The sequence below is a fragment of the Theropithecus gelada genome, chromosome 10, assembly GCF_003255815.1.
Source record: "Theropithecus gelada isolate Dixy chromosome 10, Tgel_1.0, whole genome shotgun sequence".
Taxonomy (NCBI): Eukaryota; Metazoa; Chordata; class Mammalia; order Primates; family Cercopithecidae; genus Theropithecus; species Theropithecus gelada.
This window is the reverse complement of record NC_037678.1, coordinates 77246970-77272745: the sequence shown is the minus strand read 5'-3', so window position 1 is coordinate 77272745 and position 25776 is coordinate 77246970. Positions and strand designations below refer to the sequence as shown.

At 44.4% G+C, this 25776-nt stretch overlaps 1 protein-coding gene and 2 pseudogenes across 3 annotated transcripts; 2 read left to right on the top strand and 1 right to left on the bottom strand.

The window, feature by feature from the left end:
- Positions 1–29: 29 nt before the first annotated feature.
- TRMT6 (tRNA methyltransferase 6) lies at positions 30–13533 on the top strand. Of its 2 annotated transcripts, XM_025400370.1 has the most exons (11): positions 30–310; positions 4594–4721; positions 6599–6708; positions 7254–7345; positions 7477–7560; positions 7814–7938; positions 8705–9063; positions 9450–9535; positions 10132–10234; positions 10338–10424; positions 12647–13533. In XM_025400370.1, exons 1-11 carry the CDS (start codon positions 183–185, stop codon positions 12836–12838), a joined length of 1494 nt encoding a protein of 497 aa, XP_025256155.1. In that variant the 5' UTR covers positions 30–182; the 3' UTR covers positions 12839–13533. The 2 variants fall into 2 exon arrangements, with proteins under 2 accessions (XP_025256155.1, XP_025256156.1); XM_025400371.1 differs by lacking the exon at positions 6599–6708.
- Positions 13534–16545: 3012 nt separating this feature from the next.
- On the bottom strand, positions 16546–17950 carry LOC112633613 (annotated as a pseudogene). The gene has a single exon (XR_003121558.1). The product of XR_003121558.1 is annotated as an exosome complex component RRP4 pseudogene (transcript).
- A 6094-nt stretch (positions 17951–24044) lies between these two features.
- On the top strand, positions 24045–25656 carry LOC112632494 (annotated as a pseudogene).
- Positions 25657–25776: the final 120 nt, after the last annotated feature.

Here is a 25776-nt window from a genome sequence, read left to right as displayed (position 1 = left end):
CGAGAGGCTCCCGGAAGCGGCCTTGAGGTCTGGACCGGAAAGCGGAAGCGGCGTGTAACACGTGGGGGCGGTGCCGGTCGGCGGGCTCCTAGTGCGCCAGGCTGTGGGAAGTGAGGCTAGCGGTGGCTACAACCGAGGAGGAGGGGCGAGACGCCGTGGAGCACGGCGACCGGCTGAGCGTCATGGAGGGCTCAGGGGAGCAGCCGGGCCCACAGCCACAGCATCCCGGAGACCACCGCATCCGCGACGGCGACTTCGTGGTGCTGAAACGTGAAGATGTGTTTAAAGCAGTACAAGTCCAGCGGAGAAAGTAAGTCAGATTGCTGACTTTAGGGGTCTCCCGCCCCCACCTTGTAGATACCCCTTCCCTCCAGGTCTCTCCACAGACCTCTCCCGCCAGGGTGCAGTTCTTGGCTCTCTCGGTCCCCATTCCCCGCCCTCGTCTCCTCGGATCTTTCTGTCACAGAAGGCTTTTCCACCAGGATCCCGTCCTCGAACCTCATAATCTCCCCTAACCTTCCTGTTTTCCCAGAGCCCCCTCCATGGTTTCATATCTGGCTGTCCATCTTCAGCATCCTTTTCAGTCTTTCCACAGGGTTCCTTCCCCAGAATTCCATTCTTGGCCCTAGGGTGCCAAGGCCTCCCTCTCCACACCCCTAATCACCTGTCCTGAAGTTCTTTCCCTAAGACCTTGGGATCTTCACTGTCTTTCCACAGACACTCCCTCCTTTCTTCACTCTGGGATCTCATCCTTGTCTCCCAGAGTCTCCTAAAGGTTCCCCTTTTTTTCCCACCATAGATCCTCCTTCCTCCTTAATCCTTCAGTCAGGGTCTATCCCACAAAAAAATGAAACCTCTCCTACCTAGTCTGGCTTTCCATCCTCTTCTCAACCCAGACAGGATACACAGAATACATGAAAGAGACAGTTCACCATAGAGTGTGGAATTGCTTTGAGTTTCCCTCGTTTTACTCACCAAAGGATTCAAAGCTGGGAAAATTGCTAAAAAGCAATTTGCTCAAGGCCTCAGAACTCGAAATTAGGTTTGGTTTGTGCACCCGCTGACTAGTATCACTGTTTTATAATAGTAGAGAAGTGGGATTTTGAAAACTTTCTGAAAGGGCTGGTGAGGTTGCTGAGTCCTAAGAGCTTATTAATGGTGAAAATTTATTGGGATATTTGGATTAATTTATCTGAGAAATATAACCACAGTTTTTTTTTGTTTTTGAGACGGAGTCTCGCTCTGTCACGCAGGCTGGAGTGCAGTAGTGCAGTCTCAGCTCATTGCAGCCTCTGCCTCCTGGGTTCAAGCGATTCTCCTGCCTCAGCCTCCCTAGTGGCTGGGACTCGGGCACCATCACGCCCGGCTAATTTTTGTATTTTTAGTAGAGACAGAGTTTCACCATGTTAGCCATGCTGGTCTCGAACTCCTGACCTGAAGTGATCCGCTCACCCTCCCAAAGTGCTGGGATTATAGGCAGGAGCCACAGCACCTGGCTAACCACAGTTTCTTCTTTTTTTTTCTTTTCTTTTTTTTTTTTGGAGAAGGAATTTCGCTGTTGTCACCCGGGCTGGAATGCAATGGTGCGATCTCGCTTCACTGCAACCTCTGCCTCCTGGGTTCAAGCGATTCTCCTGCTTCAGCCTCCCAGGTAGCTGGGATTACAGGCTCCCACCACCATGCCCGGCTAATTTTTTTTTTTTTTTTGTATTTTTAGTAGAGATGGAGTTTCACCATGTTGGCCAGGCCGATCTCGAACTCCTGACCTCAGGTGATCCACCTGCCTCGGCCTCCCAAAGTCCTGGGATTACAGATGTGAGCCACAATGCCCGGCCACAGTTTCTTTTGAGCTAGGTTATTGTATTACTTTTGACAGAGATAAGTTGAGTGCAATGTCAGGAGAACAGCTTTCTGCAGACTAGGAAGTATGAGATTTGGAATTTCTGATAAGTACTTACTTCAGATGAACTCATTTACTCCTGGTTTAAGCAAACCGTTAATTGGTATTTAAGGTGAAACAGGCATCATAAAATAGTGAAGAAACAAGTCTCCAGAGCACTAAGCTGGTGATAACCAAGCTTTTTGCACAGGCACAAATTTAGTAAAGAAAAAAAGTTTCTTTTATGAGGGGTGTGGTTTTTTTTTTTAGTCCGGAAATGTAATTCCTGCACCAACCTTTAACTATTTTTAAATTCTTCTTCTTTTTTTTCTTTTTTAAACTAAATTAATTTTGTTTGTAGAGACAGAGTTTCACTATGTTATCTAGGCTAGTCTCCAGTTCCTGGGCTCAAGTAATTCCGGCCACCTCGGCCTCCCAGAATGCTGGGATTACAGGCATGAACCAGTGCGTCTGACCTTCCCCTTTTGCGGTGCCAAAAGGGTTGGGGACCACTGCCCTAAACATTTATTTGGAAATACTTTTCATCAGGCCCTCTTCTTCACAGAAGTCATAGTGGCAGTTTCCATTTTATTTAGAAAATGACTCTGTAAGTTCAACTGCATCCCAGGTCAGACTCCCTCATCACCCTTGGGGCTACACTCATCTGGTTGGGCAAAAAACAGTCCAGGCTCTCAGAAAAGTAGACTCTGCAAATCCTACTCCTTCCCAGTGAAGACGTGGCCTCCTCATCCCTCTTACTGGGCCGCACATTACTGACCAGGGGCAGTGACCTGACCTGTCAAACCAGCCAGTTTTAAGTGACACTCATCACCCTCTCTGTATATCACATAGGCTTGCAGAGAGGTAAACCCACCTATCTCAGATCCAGTATTTTTGTTTGGTTTGTTTGTTTGTTTCTTTTTTGAGACGGGATCTCACTCGGTCACCCAGGCTAGAGTGTAGTGCTGTGATCTTGGCTCACTGCAACCGCTGCCTCTTGGGCTCAAGCAATCCTTCCACCTCAAGTAATCCTTCCACCTCAGCCTCCTCAGTAACTAATTTGTGTACTTTTTGTAGAGAAACTCCTGAACCCAAGTGACACTCCTGCCTCAGCCTCCTAAGTAGCTGGGATTACAAGTGTCTGCCACTACACCCAGCTGATTTTTGCATTTTTTGTAGAGACGGAGTTTTTCCTGTCAGCCAGGCTGGTCTCAAACTCCTGGACTCAAGTGACCCACCCGCCTCAGCCTCCCACAGTTCTGGGATTACAAGTGTGACCCACCACTCCTGGCCAGATCCGGTGTTTCAGTAGCACCTGGGTGACTGAAGGATGAGGGTGGGGGTGCACATCTGGGCTGAGCTGAATTGCAACATCTGAGGAGATTTACGTTAGCAAATATTTTGAGTGTCTGTTACATTCTGTCGTATGTAAGTATCTAGGGACCCAGCAAATAACAAGAATTGGCCGTATCTGAATCACTTATGATCTTACAGGATTTCCCTCAGATGGTTTGAGTAAGCTTTAATGAAGATGTGACGCAAAAGTGTGGCAGGATTTAGGGAACCAATAAAGGTGATACACCCAGAGACCAGCAATGGTGGTAAGCCTCTGACACGGAAGTGTGGGTGATGTGGCAGTATATTCTGTCATAGCTTCCTGGTGGCACAGAGAGAGGAAGAGAAGGAGTGGGATGGGGCACAAACAGAATTAACCACTACATGATTCCCAGAATTCAGTGTTCTGTGCACATGGGCCATGTCCTGAAGCTAGATGGGCTTTCTAAGGTCCTTAGGTCTTTGCTGGAGTAGACCGTGTGGTATAGTGGAAAGAGTGAGGCTTGGGTTTAGACACAGATTTGGATTTGAATCCCAGCTCCAACAACACCTTGCAACTATGAATCTTGGACAAGATACTTCTCCCTGGGCCTCGGATTGCTCTTCTGGAAAGAGCTATGTCCCAGAATTACCATGAGAATTAAATCAAAAAGTGTGAATCACACGTAGCACACACTGCCTAGCCCCTGATTGACACTCAGCAGATGTTAGTTTTCTTCTTTTGAGAAGAAAAGATTGTGTTCCTGTGGGATTTCCCTTTTAAATTGCAATAAGATAAAAAATCTGTGTCATAGGAAAACCTCAAGTTGCCTGGTCCTCAGTAGAGCATTGTCTGTGTTAGGCTCCATTTCCAAGTGTGTAGATTGTCAGTGTTAATTTGCAAGTATAATTTGCTTTTATTAGATAATTTTCAAATAAAATGGCCAATCAGACCAAGCCCAGGAAATTTGTTAAATCCTTGTTACTTCAATGATTGTTCAGTTTTGAGATTTTCAGGGGTAAGTTGCAAGAGTTGTCACAGTGTATGTCCAGGCCTGGCAATCTTGGGGATCCTGTCTACCATTCAGGCTATCTGCAGAGCCGGCGAGTTTGGACATTCTGGTAGACATGCAAACTGGGGTCAGCCCAGTGTACCAGAAGAGGAATGTCTTCTGTCTTTGCTTCCCCTTTCCAAAATTCAGTGTTCTTGTGGCTTATTCATTAATTGTATGTCTCTATCCCAACCAGGTTCTCCCTAGTTCCTTTGTTGCTTTATGTTCAGAGATAATGCTGCTGAGCCTCCATTGTGGAGACCACTTTTGAAATAAACTGTAGTGAACACGTCTTTTCTGTACTGAATACAAAAGATATTCAGTTAATTGATTGCTTTTTTTCCCTAGAAAAGTAACTTTCGAAAAACAGTGGTTCTACCTGGATAACGTCATTGGCCATAGTTATGGAACCACATTTGAAGTGACCAGTGGAGGAAGTCTACAGCCCAAGAAGAAGAGGGAAGAGCCTACTGCAGGTGCACATTTTGGATACGTGAAATAGATGCTGTCCAACTGACTAGTCAGAAACATCTCAACCTCCACCTAATTCCCAAGTGCTAGACAATGCTACCCCAAAAGAAATCTTAACTCATAATCTAAGAACTGCAGCTTAGTGGAGTGAAGCAAGTACTACCTTTGGCCCTGAGATAACCTGGATTCTGTCTCCAGGCCACCATTAAATGGTTCTCTGCTCTTAGGCCAGGCATTTAATCCTATGAGTCGTTGCTGCGTCATTGCAAGAACATATGTGGAGTTCTCTGACCTTGGACCAGGCATTTAATCCTATGAGTCGTTTCTGTGTCATTGCAAGAACATATGTAAAGTTCTTTCAGTGCCCAGAAGTTATGTAACAGCTGTAAGGTGGTTAGTGTATGGTGTAGAGGTTAAGAGGTCGGTTTTGGATCCAACTAAGTTCAATTTCTCCCTTCATCACTTGCCTTGTACCATTGGGCAACTTACTTGAGTTCTGTGAGTCTTACATCCTTATATATGTAAAATTGGGTCATAAACATATTTAATGCCTAGGTTATATTGAGTGCTCAATGATATGGCTCATAGGAAGTTCTCCATAGTGTCTTGCTTTTAGTAAGGGCCCATAATTTTAGCTATTACTATTATTATTTCTTAACAACCTCTTGTCCAAAAGCTGTTATTAATTAAAATTAAATATTTATTAAAATGAACATTGAGAATATCTTATTAATTAAAACACAAGTAATTATTTGAAGTTAAATAAATACTATTAAAGTTTTTTGAGGCCGGGCGCGGTGGCTCAAGCCTGTAATCCCAGCACTTTGGGAGGCTGAGACGGGCGGATCACGAGGTCAGGAGATCGAGACCATCCTGGCTAACACGGTGAAACCCCGTCTCTACTAAAAATACAAAAAACTAGCCGGGTGAGGTGGCGGGCGCCTGTAGTCCCAGCTACTCGGGAGGCTGAGGCAGGAGAATGGCGTAAACCCGGGAGGCGGAGTTTGCAGTGAGCTGAGATCCGGCCACTGCACTCCAGCCTGGGCGACAGAGCAAGACTCTGTCTCAAAAAAATAAAAATAAAAAAATAAAGTTTTTTGAGTCAAACCAGTTATTTAGATACATTTAAATTAATATCCATATTTTTACTAAGCACCAAATATATGCCAGGTGTAATTTGGCACTGCAGTTATAGCAGTTCGTAAGATAGACTGTCGTATAAAATGTACTTACCAGTTGGAACACCAAAAATAATCAAGTAGACAAGCAAACAGCATGATTTCTTATGGTGAAGTGACACATGCTATGAAGATAATAAAGCAGGGGCGTGTGCTAATTTGGTAAAGCAAGAGAATGAGCTCAGCTTCAAGTGAGAGAAAGGATCCAGCCACTCAGACATCTGTCATAGAACCTTCCAGGCAGAGGAAGCAGCAGGTGCCAAAAGCCTGCTGTGGAACCTTGCTGGGTGTGTTCAAGGAACAGAAAGAAGGCCATTGTGACTGAAGCTAAGGTGTCAAGAGATCAGGCCAGGAACAATAGGCAGGGACCAGATCAATTATGGCCTTGCAAGTCATCTTTGGAATGTATTCCATTGCTATGGGAAGCCACTGTATGGTTTTAAACATGGGATAGTTAAGTCAAATTGCATTTAAACAGAGAGCACTCTGGCATCCAGGTGGATAGTAGCGGGGCAAGGCTGGGAGTCGGAAGATGACTTAGAGGCTTGGAGTAGTTTTGGCAGGAAAGGATGGTGTGATGGGAGCAGTGCAGCCGGGAGGCCAGACTTCAGTGGCTGATGGACTGGATGTGGATATGAACTCAAAAAAGAAAGTGTCAAATAATTTCAGACCATAAATGTCAATAGAGCAATTTCTTTCCTTAGAGACTAAAGAAGCGGGCACTGATAATCGAAATATAGTTGATGATGGGAAATCTCAGAAACTTACTCAAGATGACATAAAAGCTTTGAAGGACAAGGGCATTAAAGGAGAGGTAATATTCAAAGGATTTTTAGTTTTGTTTTTGTCTGTTTGGCATTTAGGAAACTGGTTTTTAAAGCAGACTGTACCTAAGTTAAAAAAAAAAAAAAGTTATAGCTTTGATAGAAACAGGTTGAAATGTACATGTAACTCAACATTTCAAAGATTTTATGTCTTACATACAGGAATATAAGTGAATGACATTACTAATATTAGTGGTAGAGAATGTAATAACAGTGCATATCAGGATTTAACTTTGTTCATTTTCGGTAATGTTTTCAGCCAGTGTCTTCAGAAATTAGTTTCCTTTACCTCTCTTCTCCCTTTATTGGATATCTCTGTTCTTTTACGTTGGTTTAAATGGAGTTATAAAGTACTTGTATTTTATTATAAATTCCAAATAGAGTATAGAAATACAAAGTTCATCTATTTGGACTTCTGTGGAAAAGGGATTGGAGAATCAGACCATTGGATCCATTCTTGGGTAAGAAGCCTTTGGAAGTTACTTGTTTTGTGAAAGTAAAGTTTCAGAAAATCTACTTGCTCCTTTTCTTATAGGAAATAGTTCAGCAGTTAATTGAAAATAGTACAACGTTCCGAGACAAGACAGAATTTGCTCAAGATAAATATATTAAAAAGAAGAAAAAAAAGTAAGTAGTTTTTATTTTTAAAGGCTGATAATATTAAACTTTTTTTTATGTTTATAAAACATATATCTTATTACAAATAAAATATTTTAAGTCATTTTTTCAAGTCAGTGTTCTGTTTTTTCTTCCCCCAGATATGAAGCCATCATTACTGTTGTGAAGCCATCCACCCGTATTCTTTCAATTATGTATTATGCAAGAGAACCTGGAAAAATTAAGTACGCTTTGTTTCCTTTCAAAAGTATAAGTGGGGGAACTATGTCTTTAAGAAAGTCATGATTTTAAGTAAAATGAAAAAACTTGCTCACCTCCTCCTACCTCATAAATTGTAAGTCCTTTTACTGTCGCCTCCAAAGCAATCAATAATCTTATCAACATAATTTTCATAAAGCAAACAAAACTTGAAAAATGATGATTAAAATAGTAGGCTTCACTTAGCTAAAAATGAATGAATTATTGTTTTTACTTTAGCCACATGAGATATGATACACTAGCCCAGATGTTGACGTTGGGAAATATCCGTGCTGGCAACAAAATGATTGTGATGGAAACGTGTGCAGGCTTGGTGCTGGGTGCAATGATGGAACGAATGGGAGGTGAGACTTAATATTTCCATTTTCAACAAAACTCCACCCTGATGTGAGTAAAGGCGGTCCAAAAATGTAAACTCATGGAAAGCCAGATTGAATTACTTCAGGGTTAACGAAGTGACTTGGGTGAACCTGCACAGCTCCTAGCCTGGGGACCTTCTTACGCAGTCTCCATCACCCAGCACCCCACCCATGGGTACCCCTGACCCATGGCGATTGTCCTTTCTAGCTTCACTGTCAGTGGGCGTGATGCTGGAGCCTGTGGCTTGCTAGGGCTTTCAGGACAGTGATTTTAGTAAACTGGGTAGATGGTGCTCATTTCATTGGGCCTAAATTGAAGGGAGTGAGTGGGAAGATTACTAAGCATGTATTCTCTCTGGAAGAATACAGCACAGTCTGATTTGTCTGTTTCTTTTCTGACCACATAGAAGATAACCTGTAACTGCTCCATATGAGGATTGGAGTGAGGGGAAGCAGAGTCAATCACCAATCATGTAACAACCAAATTTGCAGACACAGGGTTTTACAGTAGTATCAAGTGGGGGATAAGCTTCTTTGAGACTTCCTGCTATCTGCTTTAGAATTATATTACCTCCACTGGTAATACTCATAGACTCCAAACAGACTCCCTGAGGAGCTGCACCATTCTTCAGCCTGTGAATAAAGTATTAATAGAAAGACCTTCAGTCTCATTACTGTGGAGGACTCACTGAGGGTTTGCATAGTCTAGCGTCACTCCACGGGCAGATGTTTGTTTCTTTTATCTGTTCAGGTTTTGGCTCCATTATTCAGCTATACCCTGGAGGTGGACCTGTTCGGGCAGCAACAACATGTTTTGGATTTCCCAAATCTTTTCTCAATGGTCTTTATGAATTCCCCCTCAACAAAGTGGACAGTCTTCTACATGGAACATTTTCTGCCGAGATGTTATCTTCAGAGCCAAAAGACAGTGCTTTGGTTGAAGAAAGTAATGGCACACTGGAGGAAAAACAGGCTTCTGAACAAGAGAATGAAGACAGTATGGCAGAGGCCCCAGAGAGCAACCACCCAGAAGACCAGGAAACAATGGAAACCATTTCTCAAGATCCAGAACATAAGGGGCCTAAAGAGAGAGGAAGCAAAAAAGATTATGTAAGGATGCCAAGAGTCCCCACCACCCCCGTAATCTCAGGCCCTCAGTTAACTTCACTTAAATCATGAGATTTGGTTTGGCTTTAGTGTATTAGCTCCCAAGATGATAACTATCGAAACAGAATGAGTGTGTGTACATGTACACAAGTGTGTGATTTCCGTCTTTGGGGTGCAGCTTTAGGTTACAGAAGCATTGCATAGATAGCTTAATAATGGTTTTTATAGTATATAGGCTTTCTTGTGTTTTTTCAGCTTCCTTATAAACAATCTCCCTCTATTGGTTTAGTCCAGGTTGATAAATATTGTTGAAATGTTTTGACAGACCAGAGCATTTCCATAAATTTGACTGACCCCAGTACATTGGTTTCTTCTTTTTCTTTTTGAAGATTCAGGAAAAACAGAGGAGACAAGAAGAGCAGAGGAAAAGACATTTAGAGGCTGCCGCTCTGCTGAGTGAAAGAAACGCGGATGGGTGCGTTGATGGAAGTAGCAGGAGACTCCTCCGCGCGTGTGGGCTCTGCTTCAGACAGATTGGCATTCCCTTCTTGTCTGCTTTGATTCTAGTGGGACCCGAGATGAGGATTTTGTCTTGGGGGTTTTTTAAAGAAAGGAGGCTGAGGCTGGCAGGGGTGGGGAATTGATGATGCTGGTTTCAGGATTTCAGAAGAAATTGAACCTTCTCCATCACAGTGCATCAAAACAGGCTTTGTGGTCCTACTGGGCGCAGGGGATGGGGCACTCAAATGCTGCGACACAGGCTATAACAAATGTCCACAAAGCAGCATATGCAGTGTTGGATTTGTTTCCAGGTGATTTTTTTTAAAAAATCAAGAATGTCATTAAATGCCACTTAGAGTTGCCAAGCACCGCAAGAGTTTCTAATCCAGTTTGTGTTTCCTAGAAAGAAATAGCTCATGATTGTATTCTGTTTTGGATTTCTAGAATGTTATATTTAAATCTCTTCTTTGTGTGAGTCATGCAAATTAAATACATGATCATTTTAAATGCATTTTAAAACCCATGCTCCACTTTGGGAGAGAAATAATTTGTCTGACATTTTCCTTACAGTTTAATTGTAGCTAGTCGTTTCCACCCCACTCCCCTGCTGCTGTCTTTGCTGGACTTTGTGGCCCCTTCAAGGCCATTTGTGGTCTACTGTCAGTACAAAGAGGTAATACTGGAATGGAATGGGCAGGAATTCTTACGTCTGAATGTTGATTCCTAAACTGCATCCCAGGAAGTAGCTCTTAACCGAATTCTGTTTTTGCCTGCAGCCTCTGTTGGAATGCTACACAAAGCTGCGGGAGAGGGGAGGGGTCATCAACCTCAGGCTGTCTGAGACCTGGCTCAGAAATTACCAGGTACGTGTTCTTACAGCCAGTCAAGAGCTGCCCTCCCAAGACTTGACTGTCCTTGCAGTAGTACTAGAAGTCATTAAATAGAGTTATCTCAGCCAGGCACAGTGGCTGATGCCTGTAATCCCAGCACTTTGGGAGGCTAAGGCAGGCAGATCGCTTGAGTCCAGGAGTTCAATACCAGCCTGGGCAACATGGTGAAACCCTATCTCTATGAAAAATATATATAAATTGTCTGGGCATGACCCTGTATCTACAAAAAATACAAAAATTAGTCGAGCATGGTGGCAGGTGCCTGTAGTCCCAGCTGCTCAGGAGCTGAGGTGGAAAGATTGCTTGAACCGGGGAGGTCGAGGCTGCAGTGAGCCGAGATCCCACCACTGCACTCCAGCCTGGGTAACAGAGTAAGACCCTGTCTCAAAAACAAAATAAAAATAGAGATATTTCTGCTTCTGTCTACAGAGATGAAGATGTCTCGTGGCTGTTACTCAGAGAATGTGCCCCTTACTTTTTCTGACCCTTTTTTTCTCTTGTTATGTCAGAATATATTACTCTGTAACTCTGCCCTGAAGGCATTTAAAATGCAAACCGCTATGGTTCTTATTTCCCCAAGGCCTCGATATCACTGTGGATGATGTAATTGACAATAGCAAAATTCCCAAGTGGATGAGAAACTGTCCCTTTCCTCTCTGCCAGGATGTTTTTGTGGCAAGTTTTCAGGATTTACTGGTGGCCTTGGTGTCAGTTCAGGTCTTCTGGAAGACATATGCTAAGATGGAAGTCGAAGTGTAAGAGATGTGTTGAGGGAAATGCCTTAGAGACATAAGGGGAGAGGGAGCAAGATCGGTGGTGCAGGTTGATGCCTGGGCAAGGAGCTGGTAGAGAAAGGAGGACGGGAGGAAGAGCCTGCAGTGCTGCTCTGAGAAAGTTTCCATGAGGCTGATGGCGAGCTCAGGTGCAAAGGTCGCCATTCAAGGAGCCCTGTGTTAAGCAGAAAGGCTCCAGCCCTGGTACCCATGCTCAGTTACTGACTGGGAGCAACCCATGGCCTCCCTCAGCATGAATGCTGTAGTGGATCCCAAAGGCAGCTGGAAGCGTTCTACTGCCTGAATGCCTTGCAGCCAGTTCCCTCATGAAGGGAGATCTGAGGGGAGCACCTCCATGCTGCCATAGGCCCCGTCTCATTGCTTGGTGTCTTATCCTAATGTAGTGGGGATGCTATTGAGCCTTAGGTGGTAACCCTACCCTTTGTAGAGGTTGTCTTACTTAGCTAAGGTTACAGGAGAAAGAGGAGAGAAGTTGCCTTGGCAAAGTTAACAGGGTAGCGGGGGAGGGAGGTTTGGAGTGTAGTACATTCAGTAGCAACTTCTCCATAGACCCAGGCCCCATTATTGGCCATGAAGCTTCCTGAAGCCAAGAGAAAGAAAGCTCTATGCACAGTTCTAGAGTACTGCCCAGACCATTACCCATTCTCCACCAGAAACATGCTTCAGTTTCTAGAGAAACCTGGGCTGAACTGAAAACTGCTTCAGTTTTTTTTTTTTTTGGAAACAGTCTCACTGTGTCGCCCAGGCTGGAGTACAGTGGCACTATCTTGGCTCACTGCAACCTCTGCCTTCCGGGTTCAAGCAATTCTCCTGCCTCAGCCTCCTGAGTAGCTGGCATTACAGGTGTGTGCCACCACGCCTGGCTACTTTTTGTATTTTTAGAAGAGACAGGGTTTCATCATGTTGACCAGGCTGATCTCAAACTCCTGACCTTGTTATCCGCCTGCCTCGGCCTCCCAAAGTGCTGGGATTACAGGCGTGAGCCACCATGCCTGGCCAGTTTTATTTTTCAAAAGCAAATCAATTAAACCAATTTCTGCACTTTTCTCTGCATTGTAATGTGAAGAAATGAGTTCCTTAGAAGTTGGTCCATTTAAAACCTGGTGCCGTGGCTCATGTCTGTAATCCCAGCACTTTGGAAAGCCAAGGAGGGAGGTTCACTTGAGGCCAGGAGTTCAAGGTTACAGTGAGCCAAAATCTCGCTACTGCACTCCAGCCTGAGGAACAGAGTGAGACCCTGCCTCTTAAAAAAAAAAAGAAAAAAAAAAAAAGAAAGAAACTGGTCCATTTAAATTATCAAGAGAACCTGTGTTGTTTGAATTCTGATTTTTGGTATATTGTGTTGTTCGGATGGACTTTGTTGTCTTGGGAAAGCTTGGATGTCTTTTCTGTCTTGATTAGGTTTTGCCAGATCGAAGTCATCCTAAACTGCTGATGAGTGGAGGTGGGGGTTACCTTCTCTCCGGCTTCACCGTTGCCATGGACAACCTTAAAGCAGACACCAGACTCAAATCTAATGCCAGCACTTTAGAATCACAGGAGACTGAGGAGCCTGCAGCTAAAAAACGGAAATGCCCGGAGTCTGACTCTTAACCCTTTGAGAATTGCTCTGAATTTTGTTCTCAGGCATTATACAGTTAGTAATTAAACTTTAAATGCCATTACTACTTGTTTTTTCATATCCCAAGAATAAGAACATGTCTATATACCCGTTTCTGGGAAGGAGGAGTAAGCCTTTTGTCTGTTTCTGACACAGATGCGCTTGGTCTGTCGAACCTGCGACTGTGGTGTATGTAGTATGACCAACTGCATTTAACAAAACTCCTCTAAGTACTTCTAAATATTCTGTGCAAATATCTTGAGAACTTCAACATCCTAAAAATGTGTTTCTACAAGACTTTATATTTTAAGCTAAGTGGAATAATACAACATAACTAAAACATGGCGGGTACCGAAAGGAGGGTAATTCATGGAAGAAATTTCCTCTGTTCATTCCGTTCTCTTCAACCTAAGCAATATGGATGTGTGAGTGTGTGATTTATTATGGTACCAAAAATGTCCACCCTTTTTCCTGCAGTGGAATAAGCTTTTTTGAAATGCTAAGGTTTTATTTTAATAGTTGACAACCTGGGAAAGTTCTGAGTATTTATTTTACTGCTCTTTTTTGTGCATAGAAAGGTTTAGTAGGGTACTTTTTTGCATTAGTTTGCCAATACTCTTATTCTTTGTTCTAAATAAAGTGACTAGAATTTTTGTGTACTATTCAATTAAAGGAAACAAATGTCTTTTCCCCCTCTGTGGTTTTATGGATACACATTTGCACACACACACATATATGTATATAGATGTTGGTATATATACCCACATATATTTGTATATACATAGATATATACATACACATACATGTGGAGACATAGATTGTACCACCTGTATGAAAGTATATGTACACGTGGAGACAGAGCATGCAATCTATTTGAACTATATCAGAGTTATGTGCAGAACGTAGACCAGTTCTCATCGTATTAGTGTCATTCCTTGTCAAATGTCCCTAAAGTGCCTTTCTTGATGATTACTAATGCTGAAGAACTCTGGCATGATTAGATGGTTACCCTTTCTATGCTCTGAAAAACTCGAATCATTTGATCATATGCTGTAGGAAAGAAAGTGTTTAGAATCAGCCGAGGCTCTTGTTCATTTGAGAGATTGAGTCTTGCTCACTGGAACATGGTCATCGTTTGTGTTGCTCCTGTCATCATAGAATAGGTGTATATCATACAGCAAGCAACATCTCAGAAAAAAAGAATTTTTTTTCCAAATAGCATGTGCTATTTTGATAATGGCCAATGTGATTACCAAGTACAATTTTGAGTCCTTTATCCTAATTGCTAGTAAATAAAAATGTTGGCCGGGCACAGCAGCTAATACCTGTAATCCTAACACTTTGGAAGGCCCAGGCAGGCGGATCACCCAAGGTCAGGAGTTCAAGACCAGCCAGACAAACATGTTGAAACCCCATCTCTACTAAAAATTCAAAAATTAGCCATGCATGGTGGCTAATGCCTGTCATCCCAGCTACTTGGGAGGCTGCGGCAGGAGAACCGCTTGAACCCAGGAGACGGAGGTTGCAGTGAGCCGAGATCACGCCATTGCACTCCAGCCTGGGCAACAAGAGCAAAACTCTGTCTCAAAAAATAAATAAAAATAAAAATGTTTCCTACTGTGATTCGTCTGACTAACAGTGATGCAGTCAGTGATGCCATGTTGGCTTTCAGCTGATTGTGACATATGGTCTGTCTATTGTGGAGGACATGCCTGGATTGGCACCTCACGGAACATGTTGCAAGCTGTTGTCACACACATATAGTCAAGTTTGGACAAGGAGAACAGAAAACCGTGTGCATAGATTAGAATCAGTAGTGGCCGGTCTCCTGGTTACTGGTTTGCAAGTTGCATTCAACTCCCTAAATCTTTTCTCTGAGTTCCCTGAGTAAGGGGTCTGGGGTCTGAGCTACCAAGGCCCTGCATTCTCATGTTACCTTGTGAACTGATTTTACCAATGCCAACAGCATAATCTGTGTTTTTTTTTTTCATTCTTATAGTTTACTTCATCTGAGTACAGATGATTTAATTCTGTGGTTTGCAAACTTAGCATTGGAAAACTTAGAATCCCCTGGAGGGCTTTGTTAAGCAGAGACCGTTGAACCCTCCAGCCCACAGAATAAGATTTCAGTACTTGTGGAGTGGGCAGAGTATTTGCATTTCAAGTAGTTTCCAGGTGATGTTGGTGCTGTCGGTCCAGGAGCGGCCCATTGGGAACCACTACTGTGTGCACGCACATCATGGGTACAGCTAAATACAGGATGTTTTTGTCTTGTGTTTAAAATGGACATTCACCTTTGGAGCAGATGAATGGATCATTTTATGATTTTTGGACATCCAGCCACCAGCAGAGTTATGTAGAATAGCCCTTGAATGGCAATCAAAAAGTCAAAGACAAAAGTCATTTTGTAACATCCATCTTGTTCCTCCATTGGACTAGGGTACTTGGCAATATAGCATGGCACCCATCACAGGGCTGTGTTTAGCTTAAAGGTACACTAAAATTGTATGAAGCAAATACCGAGCAATCATTCATGCACTGGTTGTATATTGAAAAGCCCAAACTACAGGCTTTTCTCAATACATAGTGAAGCTTCGAAAAAGTAATGGAGTGCTTGCATGTTGTTTTAAAGTGTTGATTGTAAATATTGCAAGAACTATACTAAATACTAAAACGCATGTCCTAAAAATCCATAATCAAGATTCGCTTTATCTGGGTTTTGTAATGCATTTAGATGCAGTGCTGGAAAGGAACAGAGTATATCTAATAACTTTACTTGAAATATAACGTTGCCTCTAGGCTAGTATTAATTTTTGTAAAAAGGATTATAGATTTTCTTTGAACTTAGCTATGTCGCACAGGTCAGATGGCGAGAGAGGTAAGTCCCTGAACAGATACTTAAAAAGCAACTAGGAACTTTTTAACTACCTTATTAACATTTACTAGACACCCACAGCTATTTGAGTTTTTATGAGGAAGGGCAAAATCTTTGAAGCATCGGAAATGAACATACTCTACCCACTCCTTTTGGGAGGCCTGTTTTCCCACCCCCCCCCCATTTTTCTTAGTTTATTTTCTTCATGTTTATCAGAGTACATGGACCCAGAACATTCACTCTATTATGAATAGTTCAGCATCTTACAAGTCACCCTCCAAGCAGGACAGATTAAGGCAGCCTGGTGTGGACATAATCGCATCTATGGCTATAAGGAATACACAACAGAAAATCAGATTCCAACCAAGCAAAAGGCTGCTCAGGTGTTTTTGTTTTTGTTTTTGTTTTTGTTTTTTTTCAAACAGAGTCTCACTCTGTCACCAAGGCTGGAGTGCGGTACGCGATTTCAGCTCACTGCAACCTCCGCCTCCCAGGTTCAAGCTACTCTCCTGCCTCAGCCTCCCGAGCAGCTGGGACCACAGGTGCACACCACACCTGGCTAATTTTTTGTTTGTTTGTTTGTTTGTTTGTTTGTTTTTTGAGACAGAGTCTCACTCTGTCACCCAAGCTGGAGTGCAGTGGCCGGATCTCAGCTCACTGCAAGCTCCGCCTCCCGGGTTTAGGCCATCCTCCTGCCTCAGCCTCCCAAGTAGCTGGGACTACAGGCCCCCCCCACCTCGCCTGGCTAGTTTTTTGTATTTTTTAGTAGAGACGGGGTTTCACCGTGTTAGCCAGGATGATCTCGATCTTCTGACCTCATGATCCGCCTGCTTCGGCCTCCCAAAGTGCTGGGATTACAGGTGTGAGCCACCGTGCCTGGCCTGCTTGGTTAGCTTTATTCTTCCAACTTTACCAGCTGCACTCTCAGTCATTTAAAGGATATAGGAATGGAGGCCAAAATAGACCATTTGGGGGTCAGGGATGCCATGTTTTCTATTGGGGCAATTTCATGGGGCACTGTGCCTTGTGAATGACAGTGGGTGGAAGACAAAGGATTCTCCGTATTATTCCAGGATGGGAGTCCATTCGACTGGAACACTGTGCACTTTGAAAGACCTGAAACTATTCCCTAATGCTGAGACTCAGCCGACAACCCAAGGGAGCGCTGTTCATCTGCCACCCAGGCTTGGTGTTAGGACAGGAGAAAGCAGGCCTGTGGGCTGGAGGCAGTCACAGGTCTGTCAATGCAGACAAAGTGATGATCTCTCGAGCCTTCACTGAGCCACATATGGGGACCACACATCACAGTCTTCACTCCTGCAAGGTCCACAGTCCTGTCCTTCTGGAGTACCTCCTTATCCCTCCTGTTCTAAAAGCCTCTGACGTGTTTCCATCACAATCTCCTCCATTATTTCTGGCTTTCAGATGTCTTTGATCTGACGTGGAAGGGATGCTTCATAGCAGTACAGGATGCTGGTATCATACAGCATCGTCCTCTGAGTTACCAGCGAGACGATGCAGTTCCGAAGCCAGGATATCACCTCTCCATCAGCAAGAGAGACAGGCTCCAGGTTTGCAGTGAAGCCCCCTGCTTCCTCTTCTTTGTGCTCAGGTGTTGGGTAAATCTAGATGAAGCTGTTGTTACCAAGAATCACTGAGGCATCACATGGCAAATCATGAAAGTGGATCTTCTGCCGTTTCACCAGGGATGGGGACACCTGGACCAAAACCCCCTGACCTAGTTTTCCATATTTCAGGCTCTTCATGTGCAGAGAGACAGCTCCGTCAGAGAACACTGTCTGGACCTCAGCACTGATAAGTTCCCCTTCCTGTAAGAAACCTGTCATTGCAAGCTCATCTTCTGTAGATCTTCTCTTCAGCTCCCCTCCAGGAAGGTTCATGGGCGAGAACAGCAGGACCGAATCCAGCCCGGAGTTGGTCTCCACCTTCCACCTCTTCTGTTGAACCTCTGTGATTCTTCCCACTACAATGTCTCCTGCTTCACCAATGTATCTGGTTTTCAAAGCTTTCACACAGATCAACTTATCGCCACAGAGCCGGCAACAGATACAATGAGCTTCTCTTCTTCCATATACATTCCATGGCCACGCATGAATCCCGTGTCCATAGTGATTGTGTCCCCTGGCACCACTAGATGTTTCTTAGTGTCTTGACCCAGTCTCTTGCTAAGAGGCTTGCAAGCCACCGGAAGCCTCATCTCCATCACCATCTTGGCGCCAATCTTGGGAGGCCTTTTTACAGGTCTATTAATAACCTGGGTTTTTTGGCCGGGCGCGGTGGCTCATGCCTGTAATCCCAGCACTTTGGGAGGCCGAGACGGGTGGATCACGAGGTCAGGAGATCGAGACCATCCTGGCTAACACGGTGAAACCCCGTCTCTACTAAAAAATACAAAAACCTAGCCGGGTGAGGTGGCGGGCACCTGTAGTCCCAGCTACTCAGGAGGCTGAGGCAGGAGAATGGCGTGAACCCGGGAGGCAGAGCTTGCAGTGAGCTGAGATCTGGCCACTACGCTCCAGCCTGGGCGACAGAGCGAGACTCCGTCTCAAAAAATAAAAAAATAAATAAATAACCTGGGTTTTTTGTTTTTTGTTTTTACTTTTAGCTGAGATGTCATTAAAACAAGACTGGAGAGATTTTGATATTTCATTTTTGCTTTGACAGGTAACAAGGTGCTATGGATACTTTGTTTTGAAAGAGAGGTAGGTCAATCTGTTGAATGTTTGGTCTACATAGTGTTATAATTCTAAGCCAACAAACTTCAAAAAGTGGAGAAATTAATCCAGAGGAAATGATAGCAGGCGTTCTTTTGCCTTTTGGGAATACTTTTCCTCAATCAAATGCTCAAGTGGGTAAAGTGACCTCTTTAGTTCTTTCCTGTCACCTGTGAGTGACACAAAATAGGGGCTATAAATTAGATTAAATTAAATAATTAAATTATATAAACCAGACTTGGTGGCTCACGCCTGTATTCCCAGCCCTTTGGGAGGCCAAGGGGGGTGGATCACTTGAGGTCAGGAGTTTGAGACCAGCCTGGCCAACATGGTGAAACCCCATCTCTAATAAAAATACAAAAATTAGCCAGGCCTGGTGGTGGGCACCTGTAATCCCAGCTACTTGGGAGGCTGAGGCAGGAGAATCGCTTGAACCTAGGAGGTGGAGGTTGCAGTGAGCCGAGATCACGCCACTGCATTCCAGCCTGGGCATCAGAGTGAGACTCTGTCATTCATAAATAAATAAATAAAAGTCATATAGTGACAGATTCAAGAAAGGAGATAAAAATAAGAGAGAACATGATTAATTTAAATCAGGACGCAGCAAATCTGGCCCACTACAAATTTTTTTGTATAGCCTGTAACAAAAGATTTTTACATTTTTAAGTGGTTGAAGCAGAAAAGTAAAAAAATAAAATAAATTTGTGACTTGGGAAAATTACATGAAATCCAAACTGAAATTTTATTGGAACGCAACCACTCTTAATTTGTTTATATATTGTTGATGGCTGCTTTCATACTGTGGCAAAGTTGAATAATTGTGATAGAGCCCATATGGTCTCAAAGCCTAAAATATACGCTCTCTGGTCCTTTGTGAAAAACTTTGCCGATCACTGATTTCAGTGGCGTGATGAGACGGATTGCGGCACAGGTGGAAACAGGAGAGCAGTACTTTGGAGCAGCCACAGTGGGAAGCAGATTTGGTGTGAGCAGCAAGCAATGATGGACAGTAGTGTGACATCCAGAGCTCCTTCTCCGTCCGCTGAACCCATCTGCAGTGTCTGACACTGTCCATCCCTGTCCTTGCCAGGCTTTTCCTCACTTGGCTTCTAGAATACCAATTTCTCCTGGTTTCCCTCCTACCTCTCCGGACTTTCTTTCTATATCTCTCTTACTGGTTCCTCCTCATCTCTGAAACGTCTAAACGTTGGCATGCCTCAGGACTCAGCACTTGCACTTCTTCCTTTTCTTGTCTACGCTCACCCCCTAGGGTGTTCAAGGGATTTGGGGACTAATCAAAGAGTGACCATGAGATGGCAGTAGCGCACACATATTTTATTGGGTGATGGTGACACTCTGACAGTTTTGTATAGGGGTAGAGGGATGTCCCTTACAGCAAGAGTCTGTCCAAAGACCACACTACACGTATTGCTACTCAGAAGGAGAGGAGGAAAGGCAAGGATACCCCCGAGGGAGGGGAGGTTCAGAAACAAGGCTTTTGTGTCTAGGTGATGTTGCACAGCAGCACAGCGGGGAGTCTCTGAGTCGGACAGCTTGAGGTTTGTGTTTTTGTTTTTGGCTTTATTTTTCTGAGACAAGGTCTCACTCTGTCACCCAGGCTGGAGATCAGTGGCAGGATCTCAGCTCACTGCAGCCTCCACCTCCCAGGCTCAAGTGATCCTCCCACCTCAGTCTCCCATGTAGCTGGGATTACAGGTGCATGCCACCACACATAGCTAATTTTTGTATTTTTAGTAGAGACGGGGTTTCGTTATGTTGCCCAGGCTGGTCTCGAACTCCTGAGCTCAAGCGATCTGCCTGCCTCAGCCTCCCAAAGTGCTGGGATTACAGGTGTGAGCCACCACACTTGAGGTCTTATAACCACAAGCCTCTATGTTATCAATGGCCAACAGATGCTGGGTATAGTTTCACTGCGTAGGTAGCAGGAAGGCCCTGACTGGCTAAAAATTGGCTTAAAATTTGTTTAAAATAATTGGATGTGTAAAAATTTGAGTTTGGCTTTTGCAGTAATCAGCGTTAGCCTACAATGAAGAAATAATAAACAATCTATGAGCCAATACACAGAGGCCATCTTTGACTCATTTATATAACTCTAGGTGATCTCACCCAGTTTTAAGTCTTTAAATACCATCTCTAGGATGATGACTCCCACGTGCAATCTTCAACTCAGGCCTTTTCCTCCAGCACTGGCTCATATACCCAGCTCAACACCTCTGCTGGGTATCTATTCACGTCTCAAAACTTAACAAGTTCATATCTGAGCTCCCCATCTCTCTCCTCCCAAAACAGTCCCTCCTGCAGTCTCCCCATCTGTTTTCCCAGGTGCTCAGGCCTAAAGCTTTGGTATTCTCCTCTTGTTCCCTCATGCCACACCAAAACCAGTAGCCCTACCTGTCAGCTCTGTTTCCAGAACAGATCTAGAATTCTACCACTTCTCCCCATTCCCAGTGCCACCATCTTGGACCCTGCCATCACAATGACCCACTAGGGTCATTACAGTGCCCTCCTTATTGGTTTTGTGTTTCTGCCTTCACTTCCCCTACAGCCATCTCTCAACCCAGAAGCCAGTGTTATTATAAACATAAAGCAAATCCTATCAGTCATCCATTGAGAACTCTCCAATTGCAAAAGCAAAAGTCCTTACCGGGACCTACAGAGAGCCTTGTGTGACTTGGCCCCTGCTGCCTCTCAAAGCTCACCTCCTACAACAGTCTCCTACTCTGGCCTCTTGTTCTTCTTCAAACATGCCAATCACATTCCCAAACCAGGGCCTTTGCACCTACTATTCCCTCTGCCTGAAATGTCCTTCCCCCAGGTGTCCATATGGCTCACATCCTTTCTTTAGGTCTTGCATCAACAGATACTTTCTCACTGAGGCCTGTCATGTATGTGAGTGTCAGGATCCTGGACTGCAGAATTGTAATTACTGCAATTAATTAATTATTTCAGCACCTGAAATCTCCTGATTATATTATGTGTTTGTTTGTTTGTGTGTTTGAGATGGAGTTTCACTCTTGCTGCCCAGGCTGGAGTGCAGTGGCGTGATCTTGGCTCACTGCAACCTCCACCTCCTGGGTTCAAGTGATTCTCCTGCCTCAGTCTCCCGAGTAGCTGAGATTCCAGGCAACTGCCACCGTGCTGGCTATTTTTTTGTATTTTTAGTAGAGACAGGGTTTCACCATGTTGACCAGGCTGGTCTCCAACTCCTGACCTCAGGTGATCTGCGCGCCTCAGCCTCCCAAATTGCTGGGATTACAGTGGTGAGCCACCCAACCGGCCTCCTGATTATACTATGTTTTACAGTGGCATGGTGTGTATTTTCATTATGTAATAATAGGACCCTTTCTCTCCTGTCCCGTCTCTGCGTTATAACTCCTTCTCCGTAAACTTGTCATGATATTAGAAATCATGACAATTAATAATTCAAATAAGAAAAGAAATCTAAAATTTAAATTACAGGTGGCTGCATCTGCACAAGGATTTGGAGGATGGGGCACTGAGGCCATTGTTTCTCATTGTATTAGATACCTAGGGCTGCCATAACAACGTACCACAAGCTGAGTGGCTTAAAACAACAGAAAAGTATTCTATTGGATATATGGAGGCCAGAAGTCTGAAATCGAGTTGTTGGCAGAGGCAGTGTTCCCTCTGACAGTTCTAGGGCAGAATCCTTCCTTAACCCTTCCAGTGTCTGATAATCCAGGCATTTCTTGGCTTGAAGAGGCATAGCTCCAATCTTTGCCTCTCTCTCCACATGGTATTCTCCTCTGTGTGTGTTTTTGTCTCTGAATTTCCATCTTCTTGTAAGGACACCAATGATACTATAAACGGGCCCAGTCTAATGACCCCATGTTAACTGCGGAGACCCTCTTTCCAAATAAGGTCAGATTTGTGGGTGCCAGCAGTTAAGACTTCTTCATTTTGGGGACAAAATTCAACCCATAATCCTCACTATAAGCCTTTCAGGACTACTTAATGTTTTTACAATGAACATAAATTATTTTGATTAGAAGTGGGAAAAGCAGTGGCCTATATAGTTCTTGACTTCTTCCTGAAGAAATGGTGGCACCCCCAGAGATCCTAATTGCACCATCTGAGCAGCACATATTGGGTGGGATTCTCTTGGATGTTTCCTTCATCCTTAATAGATCATCTACACCTTCATGTTTCCCTCCCCTGGGGTGTTTGCAAACTAAAATGAAAAGATGTTCTAATGTGCAATGCCTCAACAAGGCGGATGCCAGGGGAAGCTGGGGGGTGCCATACTGCATTGCACTCCAACTTCCAGCAGCTTTCCTCGTGAGCAGTGCCCATTGTGTGTGTGTGTGTATGATTTGCCAGGCTGGCATTTGGTGCATTGCTGGGTTTTGTTTTCTCTCCTCGAGTGACTAAATCACTTTTCACCTTGGGCCCCCCAATCTCTCTTTAGGAAAGTATTTTGTTTTCTGCTGGGCTGCAATAGGAAAAAAGGCAGAGACATTGTACTCTGTGCCTGTGAGTACATGTTGAGCATTTCCCAGTATCTTGTATCAGGATATATTAAGACAAGGGGTTGCAACTGCAGGTATATTATTTGTCATAATATAAACCTTGACTTTGGATGGTTTCTTAGATCATGGTCCCCCAGAAGCAAACCCTGAGACAAGTATTTGAGAAGCAGTATATGTGAGAGGTGATCCCAGGAAACACCAGTAGGGTCACCAGTGGGCAGTGGAAAAGGTAAAGGCAGCCAATAAAGGCTGCATTATCACGCAGGTCACTGCTGTGGCACCTGGGCATGATCCACGGAGGAAGTCTGGGAGGCAGTGCAGAATATGTGCCTCAGGGTCTGACCACCTGAGGGGAGTGGGTGCTGGCCTGCTTTATTGTGAGTTGAATTGTGTCCCCAGAAAAAAATATGTTGAAGTCTCAACCCCTAATACATGTAAATGTGACCTGATTGGAAAACAGGGTGGTTGCAGATGTAATTAGTTAAGACGAGGTCATACTGGAGTAGGATGGGTCCTTATTTCAGTATGACTGGTGTCCTGGTGAAGAACACCAGGTTAAGAGACAGACTCACAGGGAGAGAGCACCCAAGTGCAGACGGAGGTGGCAGTGGGAGATCTGCTGCTACCAGCCAAGGAAGGCCTGGAAGAAGCAAGGAAGGAAGAAGCAAGGATGAGGCAAGAAACCAGGAAGAAGCAAGGAATGATCCTCCTTTACAGGCTTTGAAGGGAGCACGGCCTTGCTAACACCTTGATTTTGGACTTCTGGCCTCCAGAATTGTAAGAGAATAAATTTCTGTTGTATTAGGCCATCCGGTTTGTGGTGATTTGTTATGGCAGCCCCAGAAAACTAGTACGATAGGTATTTACCGACCTCCCTTGTCTGCTATAAAAGCTACCTCCTCCAGCAGCCTTCCCCTCCTCGCACCCCCATCACCCACCCAAATCATTGTCCTTTGCAAACAGGCAGTCACGATCCAAGGGCCAGAAAAAAAAACAAAAACAAAAACAAAAAACTGCAGGCAGAGAGAAACCTGTGTGCCCAGGTTTAGGAAAATTTGCCATCAGATTTATAGCACTGATGGGCTCCCCATATGACGAAGCAGCAATGCTCCTGGAAAAGTATGTCACAGAGGATTCATCTAAAAAGAATCTGGTTAAGTAGCACAGGCAGTTCTTCACTTAGCCAAGAGGAGGAGAACCAGGCCTTCCTTGACGGATAAAAGTCCTATGTGATTTTAAGTCTTATTTTTGCCATGGCTGGGGCTCAGTACACACCATCCCAAAATATGACTGGAGGAGACCACAATGTGTCACCCAAAAATATATCTCTTTGGCATATTTTGAGCTGGTTATTCAGAGAAACTGCAGACACAGGAATGGCTCTAAAAAGCTGTCCTTTTTTACACGGAAATTTACATCTAGAAAGGAAATCTACATTAGTAAAGTGTCTGCATCAGGAAGAAGGCTGCTCAGAGGTGAGGATCTCAGAAGGAAAGCTAATCAGCAGCCAGGGCGCCTTCCCCGCTCAGGAAAGCACACGGTCTCTAGTGAACCTGACAGACGACCAGATGGCCGCTGGCCTCTGTACGCACAAACAATGAAAGTACACGAAAGCCCATCATGAAGAAGGAAGACGGTAACAAAGATTCAAACGGCATGAAAAAGAATCTTCAGTTTGTTGGCATTAATGGAGGGTATGCAACAACTTCAAGCGATGATGTCAGCACAGATGAAAGCTATTCCTCTGAGTCAGATGATGAGTGTGATGTCACTGAGTAATATCCTCTTGAAGAAGAGGAGGTTGAAGACACTTGGGGAATGGCCGAAGGGCACCATGCCATTAACATTGAAGGTTTCAAGTCTGCCAGGGTGGAAGATGAAATGTAGTTTCAAGAACGCGAACCTGAGAAGGTGAAAATCAGAGAGAGGCATACATTAAGTGAAAAGATGTTGTCTGCTTGCAACTTACTGAAAAATAATATAAATGATCCCAGAGCTTTGACCAGCAAAGATATGAGGTTCTGTCTGAACACCCTCCAGCACAAGTGGTTCTGCGTGTCCCGTCAGAAGTCAGCCATTGCAGCCACTCTGGGAGACTACAGAGCTGCTTTTGAGGCTACCTCCCTGGATGTCCTCTACTAGGTCATCAACTTGGCAGATGGAAACGGCAACACAGTCCTCTATTATAGCGTGTCCCACTCCAATTTTGAGATTGTGAAGCTGCTCTTGGACACCCGCATGTGTAACGTGGATCACCAGAACAAGGGACTATACCTTCATCATGCTGGCGGCCCTCGCGGCTGTGGAAGCAGAGGACATGCAGGTTGGGGAAGAACTCTGGCTGAAAGGATGTGAGCCCCAAAGCCAGTCAGCTGGGGCAGATGGCCTTCATGCTGGCAGTCAGTTACTGGGCAGATCGGCATGGTGTAGGGTCTGCTGGCCTGTGAGGCTGAGGTCAACCTCCAGGATGACAAGGGCTCCCTGGCCCTCATTGTACCAGCAAGCACGGGCACATGGAGATCATCAAGCTGCTGCTGGCCCAGCTGGGCTGCAATGTCCACCTGGAGGACAACGATGGCAGCGCCATGCTCTGGATCGCTCTGGAAATGGGGCACAAGGGCATCACCATTCTTCTGTATGCTCACATCAGCTTTGCAAAAGCCGCTGGGCATCCCCTAGGCTTGGAATGAAGCCACAGAGTTTCATTTGATTGATTGTATGCAAATAGCCCTCCATTTTCATGCCACCATTAAGCTGCTAACTGTTCCTGTTGGGGTGGCAGACGCTGAATGTATAGGTATTGTGCCTGA

Bases quoted from the DNA above. Each gene is read 5' to 3' on its own strand.
- TRMT6 (XM_025400370.1), top strand. From the start codon at position 183: ATGGAGGGCTCAGGGGAGCAGCCGGGCCCACAGCCACAGCATCCCGGA. The intron at 7,346-7,476 runs GTAAGTAGTTTT...TTCTTCCCCCAG, and splicing joins ATTAAAAAGAAGAAAAAAAA to ATATGAAGCCATCATTACTG. The intron at 10,235-10,337 runs GTAATACTGGAA...TTTTGCCTGCAG, and splicing joins TCTACTGTCAGTACAAAGAG to CCTCTGTTGGAATGCTACAC.